The sequence below is a fragment of the Suricata suricatta genome, chromosome 1 (assembly GCF_006229205.1).
Source record: "Suricata suricatta isolate VVHF042 chromosome 1, meerkat_22Aug2017_6uvM2_HiC, whole genome shotgun sequence".
Taxonomy (NCBI): domain Eukaryota; kingdom Metazoa; phylum Chordata; class Mammalia; order Carnivora; family Herpestidae; genus Suricata; species Suricata suricatta.
In genome coordinates this window covers 95,938,789-95,948,014 of record NC_043700.1, presented here as the reverse complement: position 1 = coordinate 95,948,014, position 9,226 = coordinate 95,938,789, and the positions used below count along the sequence as shown (strand labels likewise).

Here is a 9,226-nt window from a genome sequence, read left to right as displayed (position 1 = left end):
AGAATAAAGACCAACTTTTCATCTCGACCCTATGCTTCCATATTTCTCAGCTTGAATGAAGGTATATAACTTTTAAGTTAATGATCATCAGAGACCATATTCCTGTGGTAATCAAAGTCAAGGTTAACATAAGACCACTAAATTCCCAAATTATGTTTTTGTTTAAAATTTTTAAGTTAAAAACTGTTAAGCTTCTCCCCCAGTCAAGGAATGTCATATTTGGGCAATAGTATAAAGTGAAACTTTTAGAAATCCATAACATAGGAAATCAGACTCTTAATTGAGTAGATGGCTTTTTCAAGTTGACCAGACACAGAACATGTGGATCAAACTGAAGAACTGCATAGTAACTGGGGGGAAATAATCCTGACTTGAAATATTGATCTGAGTCTTTCCCCCATCACTAATATGTTGTACTCCTCCATTTAGAATACCAAGAAGTGAGTTTCACTACTGTGTTAGAGTATGTAATATAGTGTCCAGCTTCAAGTTAGATCCTCAGGAACCTTCATATCTCATGTTTTCTAGGAGAGATGCTGATGAATCATCTGTGGAAATAGTATACCATGAGGAACATAAACATAAGAAGAAATCTGGATAGATAAATATGAAGTAGAAAATTAAATACAATTTCAGTTGCATACCTTTTGGATGAGTGATTTCAGCCTCTCTAGGAATTCTTTTGGTGGTGTTTTCTCATAAGAATCACATGAGGGGCATGTCTAGAAATCAATAAAAAAAGTTCAACATTTTCCCCATTTAATTAAATGTTCAGTTAAAATATATTTTTTCCAATTAGAGGTATAAATCATGTTCACTGAAAAGAAAATCGAGATGTGCATAAAATTGTTCAGGAGATAACAATGGGAAAATATCACTTGTTATCCCTATCCTCAGAGAGAATGACTGCAATCTTTTGATGCATATCCTCCCAGCAATGTTTCTTTCTTTGCATTTATGTTATTTACACTGGTTTGTAATTTGCTTTATTTACACTCAACATATACAACATATACATTTTCTACTTGTTAAATATTCTTTAAAAATGTATGTTATTGTTGCTCTGTATTCCAATGTAACATCAAACTATTACTGTTTTTGGAACCATAGATTGTCCTGACTTTTCACTATTGCATACAATGCTGCAAGAACATTTCTGAATAATATATATATATATATATATCTTTATTTGAAATTTCTATAAGTACAATTACTAAATTAAGGGAATAAAATTTTTTCTCTTGCTGTATATTGTAAAAAAGGTTCACCTGTATTCATGCAAAGCATTCTTACTATTATTGAGTTTTGTTAACATTTTTAATTTAAAGGTAGGATTTCCTTAACTTGCATTTATTTGATTATATGGAGATTGATCAATTTTTCATGTGTCTTGCCAGCTTATATTAAAAAAAATTATGGGTATTTCTTCTTTATCCTTATGCCTTTTGAGAGCTCAGACGCCACGCCACTGCTCGGTAGTCAATGTCGCTAAGCCCATTTGATGTTGTGGTGAGAGCCTTTTATTGGAAGGTAGGCGACATAAGTTCTAGTTCTCATTCTGCAACTTAGTATTTGCGGGGCTTGGATAAGTCACTCAATGAGGTCTCATTTCCTATCTACCATGTAAAGGTGCTTAACTAGATAGCTTTAAGTTCCCTGCCAGCACTGCCATTTCATTAAGTCTTTGCTACTGGGTTTCAAAGACAGACTCTGCTCCTTTCTTTCTAAGGAAGTTTTAGAGGGATAATTTTCACATTGCAACCTGGTTAAGAAATAATAGGAAATAAAAGTCATTTTGATAGTGTCATTAAGATTCCACTTGAATCATATGTGAAATCCTTGGAAGAGAGAGAAATTATTTAAGAAATATTTTGGAGTAATTAATCTTATCTGTTATTCCACTGGTTTTGATTAATTCTTGAATTAGTCTTGGGAGCATCGGCATTGCTTATGAGTTGGCATAGGAAGAAATATACAAGAGGATCTTGGGGCCTCCGAAAACTAGGGACTATTAAAATTCTCCAGCCAAATAATGGGATCTATCTATATAAGTATAGTACTGATTCTGTGATTGTATACAACAATAATATTCTTTAAGAAAAGGCAAAAATTGAGATGTTTCTTGGTCTCTTGTAGGCTGTCTCTTTTCTTATAGGAAAACTAGACTCTAGCTCCTGTTAATAAGAATACAAGGTATATATGACCATATGATAAGAGAAAAATATTTAACTCCTAAGTCACAATTGGCTTCTCTACCTAGTGCCTTCCTTACCTTGGGAGACTATTTCAACTTATTCCAGCTACCAGAGAAAATTCTTATAGGATTTCTGGGCACTTTCAAGTTTGTGGATTTGGAAGAGGTGACTTCACTTCTCAAAACACCCCATAAAAGACAACATGCAACAGGAAGGAAGGCACTGGAATCTTTGGCTACAAATGTGAGGGTGTGTGTTTGTGTGTGTGTGATGTAATGTAGGAGATGTAGTCAATAAGTACAATTTAGAGAAATCACAAATGACAATCTTACTGGTCTGTGTTTTTGTCTTCTGCCTGCATTTATGGGAGGTAGTTTCCTCTTCAACTGTTTAGTTAATACATTGATTATCTGTTCATTGCCTCCTGTATTTGCTGCCTTTAGTTGGGCCTTCTGAAAACATGAAAAGGCTGACCGTTCACAATGTCTCTGAAAAAGAAAGAATAGATATATATGTTCCCAAAACAAAACTTATGCAGAAAGTAAAAAATGACGTTTCTAGTCCTCTTTTTCTACTTTTACTACAGCGTATTTGATCACATTTATTTTAGCAGATTTTGAGAAAGGAGTTCACATCCTACTTAATCTTTGGGCTGAACAGGAGGCAGCACCTGCAATGTAAAATTTCATCCTGTATTAGAGAAGAGAAGACATTTCCCTGCCTCACAGGCAAGAGGAAGGAGCCTAAGTTTTCCATTTCTAATGCCATTTTGAGGTCTGGGTGGTGGGCATGATCTTTATGTTATTTTATAAGGGAGAGTTAGTTTGCTATTAGAACAAATTTTCTAGAGGTTACACTATGGTTGCAGCTTTGAGTGAGATGTGCTGTAGTCTGATTAGTAACCTTTTTTATTTGGTTTTTGCTTGTTTGTTTCTCTCTACAACGTTCATGGAAGCATCTAACAGTGACAGTGACATGTCTTGAGAAGCATCTTACCTTGCACCACACCTGGCATCCTGTCTTGTTGCTCGTGAAAGCTCAATAAATATGTGTGGAGTCGTCAAATGAAGTAAATGAGTTAATGACCCTACTTTGGTGAAGGAAGTGGCTACCTACCTCTGATGGCATATTCCACATCTAAGACTCTGTACACCTGTGACAGACTACACATGAGTGTTCTAAAATCCTATTCACACTCTTAGGTCAGTCAAGGTAGGATTCTGCCTGAGCCAAGTAGTCGAGGAACAGAATTTGAGACTTGCCCAACCAATGGGAGGGAGGAAAGTTCCTTAGAAGCTTAGGGTAGTGTCTCAAAGAATGGAGAAGTGGACAGAACAAGGGTCAAAACCTCGTCTCTTGGTTTAGTCAAATAACTAGAGACTAGTAAGTCAAACACGTTAGAAATGGAACTGAAAATAAAATGGGGGTATATTGAAAACAAAATTTAAATTGACTTATTAAAAACATATTAATGCTGATCTAAAACCTTGGACCCAAGTTTCTGTTTTCTTTCAGCAATGTGTGTCTATCATGCTATTCTCTCTGCACCCCACTCCACCCTCATCTGTATCCTCATCTCACTAATGTGTATGGAAAACACTGCCATATAAAACCAGAAACCTCAATGTCTCTCAGTTCCTACAAGGGCAGTCCCATATATAACAAAATTACCTGAGTCTTCTCAGGGACAACCAGCTGAAAATAGCATCTGGCCTGCTTTGCATTTTCCAACCCATATGCTTGCCCAATATGAATGTTGATTAATAACATGCATCATTAAGACACAAGCCTGTCAGGTTTGCTTTGCATACAGAGCCACAAGCTGAGAACCAGCTTATCTGGTTTCCTTATATCAGAGCAGCTTGCCTCTCTCATAAGGGCAAGGTAATATCCTTTCCATATGTTTGCCAAAATGCTTATTTAATAGAAACTATTTATAAATGTTAATTATAGCACTTTTTTTTCCTTGAAAACCACATGCTCATGTTTGTTGAAGTTTTTTCTTTTCTCTTCTTTTTGACCACAACCGGCTTAACTTACTGGAAAAAAATAATATTCATATTTAAAGAGGTAAATTTTCCAGCTGAAACTGAAAACACTAACTGCTTCATTCGTGATGATCTGAGAAACCAGCATTTCTCACAGAAGCCCATTTTGCTGAGTTAACATTTACATGGGTATGTTGAAAGAAAGTTATGTTCCAAAGAAGTATAGGGGCCCTACCAAATGAACTCCCTTGATATTGCCAGGAATGGTCAGGATCAGTGATGAAAGACTTTATACTGAGAAAGCTTTTCTGAAAGCTTCTGAATGGCATCTGGACACTGACAGGCTGCACTGTCTCTCCTGCCTTTCCGTGTTTACCTGAGTCAGTAGGCGGTGGTATGTTGCTCTGTGCTTTCTGCAAGCAGCAGAGCTGTCCCTTGCCATGTGCGGACCTGGATGGCTAACTGCTGGATTGGGCTTCAGACACACACCAACGGCAGCCTGGAGAGGAAAAGAAGTGGGGGAGCTGTCCTGACAACTGCCTTACAGACGCACTGGGGAGGGAAGTGGAGATAGTAACCTTGCTTCAGGCAGCCATAGATGACCTGTCACTCATGGGCTTTACAGGAGGAGTCCAAATTCCTGTGTACAGCCACCATCTGGGAGCATAACAAGTATTTTCCTTTGCTACACCTTGGTCACAGCAAACTCTGAGGGCAAGGCTTCGATTCTCTCATCCTTCAATACCTGATAATATGAAGAGTTGCATGTCCTACATTATTGCAAAATAGAGGGAGCAGTATGGAAATTAAAAGCAAGAGTAACAAAGAGAACAGTCAAGTGCTGCTTTTGCAAGGAAGCACATTTGGCTTTGTTGTTTTGCAGTTGAATATTTGAAAATATTTGCCTCCTTATAGCTTATTTTCAACCTACTTTTTCCTCCTCACAGAAAGGCCTGGCCACTCACACTAGGAAGTCTTGGGCTAGATACCTATGTCCCCCACACAACCTAGTTTTATATCACGGTTCCTCAATAGCAATACAATTAACATTTTGGGCTATATAATTCATTGTTGTTAGGACTTTTCTGTGCATTCTAGAATGTTTAGTAGCATATCTGACAAGTAGAAAGCATTCCCCTACATATAATTGTGACAACCAAAAATTTCTCCAAAGTCAGATGTTCTCAGGGGGCGAAGTCATTACCAGCTGAGGATCACTGGTTATACAATTATAAGAAAGAGAACAATGCCTGGCAAAGTCAATCAGGGATCTGAGATAATCACAGTGTAACAACATTTACATGCAACATGTAAATAAATTTATTTTCCTTAATCTTCTTAATCTTTTTAAATCTCTTCTGGTCCCTGCTTTGATGCTTGCCCTGAAAAACTTGACATAATGTTACTGTGGCCTTGAATTATTTTCTTCCTTCTTAAGTTTGCCTGCCAGCTTAGCTTAAAGATCTTAGTTATACTATTACTCACTTGTATCATAGCCAGCATTGTTTAATAAGATTGTCAGCTAGATAAGGTGTCACTGAGATGAAATCTTCTCATAATGATGTAAGATATAAAGCCTCTATCTTTAACAAAGCATAGGTAGTACCCACTGGATCAACTCAAGTTAGGAAATGGGAAATCTTTCTTATTTCTTATTTTGCAAGTTATAGATAGGGTTAGTCTAAAGTAATAGCAGTTAAACCAAATGTGTGAGATGCTGCAAATGTATGTTTTGATAATTAGGTCATCCATTAAGAAATATTCTCACTTATTGAAAAAAGCTTTCCAAAAAGCTGAATGTGCTGCTTTCATTTTAGATGCTGCTTATTAGAAAAGGACCTAGTAAAGGAGAGTGGTTAAGTTCAGAGCTAGAGAGTGAATTTTAGAGAAAAGCAATGGTTGTGACTCATTCACTTTCTAAACTTTTACACATAGTCATTTACGATAATTGTTTTCTTTGCAATGTATCTTCATATGTCTCTCCCTCTGTAGTGTCCTAATTACTGGTAGCACTTTTATAGTTGTTCTAATTTATGCAGTTAAAGGTCTGAGACATTGAAAACATTTCCCCAATTGCATTTCTATCCTCAGGGTACCAGACGTGAAGACTAGAGCCAAGTTACTAAGGAAAAGATCAGCACGCAGCACTCTTGAACTATATGCTAGGTGTTTCCTTCCTCGGACCTAATGGATTTAAGTGGCTTAAGAGAATGGGATGAGTTTTTGAAAAAAGTTCTTTTGAAAGACCTCTCCAAGGGCCAAGACAAGACTCACTGAGGCCAAGGTATATGGAATTATATTCTAAAGAACAGCCTTGACTTCCATACTACCATTCTTCCATGCAGTGCCTGTAATCTGATCTTTCTTCTTTCTCTCTTCCTTCCTTCCTTTCTTTTCTTTCTTTTTTTATTATTAAAAGGTGAATTCTGTTTCTTCCGGTGTGTGTCTATATTTGCTAGGTAGGTTTGCAAAGGAGGGCTCAAGAACTTTCATTCTACAAGAGCTCTGAAAATTTAGTTGGTCATTATTCAGAAACTGATCATGGAATATATTTGTTTTCTAGCTTTGTTATTCTGTCTCAACAGTGCTACTTGGAAGGACTCTTAGAGATATTGGAAGATAAAAATATATTTTATAAGGTATGTAGTGTTTTTATGATTAGCTTGCTGGTAAATCAGTGAATATTTGACCAAAATAGGAGTAACTATTTTACCAACTCTTAAACCCCCAAATTCACTTAAATTAAGTATATTCCTTGATAATTATGTTAATGGCTTTCTTAACGGGATTTTAAAACTTATATCACAAATATTATCACAAATAAATTCGACTGGTCTTACCTTTACATCTTCTGGAGCTGGCAGAGGTTCAGGTTCCTAGAGCCAAAGAAAATTAGTTCTGGGTTATTTTTATAAGTCAAAAAGCTCCTATTATATTAGTTGAAGAATAATATTTAAATTTTGTTGTGACAAATATGGCCTTACCAAATCATTCACATAATTTTGCAGCTGATCAACAATATCTATAAGTTGACGCATTCTAATCAAGAGGAGATCCTGCTGTTGGAAGCTTGACTTATGAGCTATTGTCCCCAAGAAGATGACCATCAGGCAGATGACTATCTTCTCCATGTTGCCAGCACTGGATCTCATAAGTGCCACTAGAGCAAGATCTTGGTCTCAGTTTTCACTGCAGTTTGACACTGAACAGGTTGTCAGTAAAGCTACCTATTTATTCATCCTTCAGGGAGAGGTAAAGCCCTCCCATTGCAGCCTGGAAATCTTTGTAAAATGGATGAATGTGAGTAACTCTTTTTTCTTTTCCACTGGCTAGGTATACGTGTGCATGTGCTAATGCGTGGGGGGCAGGGATTGATGGAGTCAACGAAATGTGCCCCATCTGCATCTTAGACAGGAAAAAGAGAAACGGGTGAATTCCAATTTTCAGCATGAATCAAGAAGAGTGCATGGTAAACAGTAGGTACTACAAAACTTCAAAGAAGTAAACAAAAACACTTTGATCTCTCTTTCTCTGCCTCCCCTAGCATCTTACCTGTTCCCTCTAACAGTCATAAGGCACTTCACTAATGAGTAAAGTGGCAACATGTGCTTTCTTGCAGGACTTTTTCTTATGGTAATAACTTTACCTTTTGACTGAAATCATCCAGTATTCCATTGTAAAGGTAGGAGAGGAGCCACATTTTAGGAAATTTTAAATATCAGGGGTATTTTCCAAACTAGCAAGAATATTTTAGGCTTTTAATTAGGTTAAAGGGTTTAAAGTGGAATTTGCTTACAGTTCTCCCTGACAGCCTCTTTAAATAACATTAACCTTGACTTCTAACGTTTTACCTAATTTGTTTTAAATGTATGTAATCACAAGTGATTCTAAGAGACCCTAAAGAAATTCATCCCATCGCACAATCAGAATCTCACTCTACCTTCATTAAAAAACAACACCTCTCTAACGTGCATCTTTTCTGTATAATGCATCAGTTAAATGAATGAAAGGTACTAATACTCATTCCTGTCCAAACCAAAAACTCTTTCAACAGGAAAATCAAAAATACCCATCAATTATTATTTGTGGGGAATAGTGTTACTTATTTCTATTAGATATTATTTCATCTGGGGATGAGCCACACATTTCTAACTATGACCAGGTAGAGGTTATAAAAGTCCAGAAGTGGTTTTATCATCCTCCTCTCTGCTGCTTCTTCTATCTCTACTGCTCTGCCCATTTAAGAAGGTTAAATATAATATTCTAACCAGAAGTAGTTTTGTACCACCATCAGCTAGGTCTTAGAAATAAAACTTTTGACTATAGATTTTACTTATTTATTTCTTCATCTGTTTCATTGCATGCTTACAACCATACTTTATTCTAGACTGTTATGTAGCCAAGATAAATTAGAGTTTGTACTTGATTCGCTTGACTATGGATTTTTTTTTTGTCATAGATTATCTATTCAAGACTACTCAGGTTTGGTGCTTCCAAAGTAGATAAGAATTCTTGCTGTATGATCTAGAAGCCCTCTCAATAATTATTAAATTCTGTAGGAGATGGTTCTATGTAAACCTATGAAATGCATGCGGACTATGTGTTGTCACCTAATACCTCAACCTTGAGGTTGACTTGCCTGCACAGTCTTTGTACATGCTTTCCTGATCTGGCTAAAGAGATGTGAGTCTCCTTGTAGACCCTAACCACAGTGGTTAAGAGCTCAATTTCTAAAGTAAAGTGCTTCAGTTCAGATTCAGGCCCTAGCAATTAATAGCACATATGACCCCAGATATGTTATCAAAAAAGGAAAATAAGTGTAGAGCTAATCACTGGGTTGTGATGAGGCTTAAATAGATATTCCCAGTAAAGGGGGTTGAATTCAGCACATAATAAAATCCCAGAAAGTTTGTGCACTGATTGCGGATAAGAAGGAGGATGGCAGGTTAGCGGTCAGCCGAAATGCATTAATGTGGCTATGCCGACTGTAACAAAGTGGAAAGTCTTCCATATTGCTTAGAGAGAACCATTCCTCACAGCCCT

General features: G+C 36.7%; 1 protein-coding gene across 1 annotated transcript; it reads right to left on the bottom strand.

Annotated features, from left to right (window-relative positions):
* Positions 1-469: 469 nt before the first annotated feature.
* On the bottom strand, positions 470-7,368 carry IL21 (interleukin 21). Its single transcript, XM_029941337.1, has 5 exons — positions 7,168-7,368; positions 7,024-7,059; positions 2,528-2,683; positions 645-722; positions 470-548 (listed from the first exon to the last, which is right to left on the bottom strand). The coding sequence occupies exons 1-5, from the start codon at positions 7,333-7,335 to the stop codon at positions 525-527; spliced, it is 462 nt and encodes a 153-aa protein (XP_029797197.1). The 5' UTR covers positions 7,336-7,368; the 3' UTR covers positions 470-524.
* Between the last annotated feature and the right edge of the window lie 1,858 nt (positions 7,369-9,226).

Coding starts and splice junctions, on each gene's coding strand:
- IL21 (XM_029941337.1), bottom strand. CDS start 7,335: ATGAGATCCAGTGCTGGCAACATGGAGAAGATAGTCATCTGCCTGATG. Junction 7,060..7,167: donor AAAATTATGTGAATGATTTG/GTAAGGCCATAT, acceptor CTTTGGCTCTAG/GAACCTGAACCTCTGCCAGC. Junction 723..2,527: donor GAAGACAAAAACACAGACCA/GTAAGATTGTCA, acceptor ATTGATTTCTAG/ACATGCCCCTCATGTGATTC.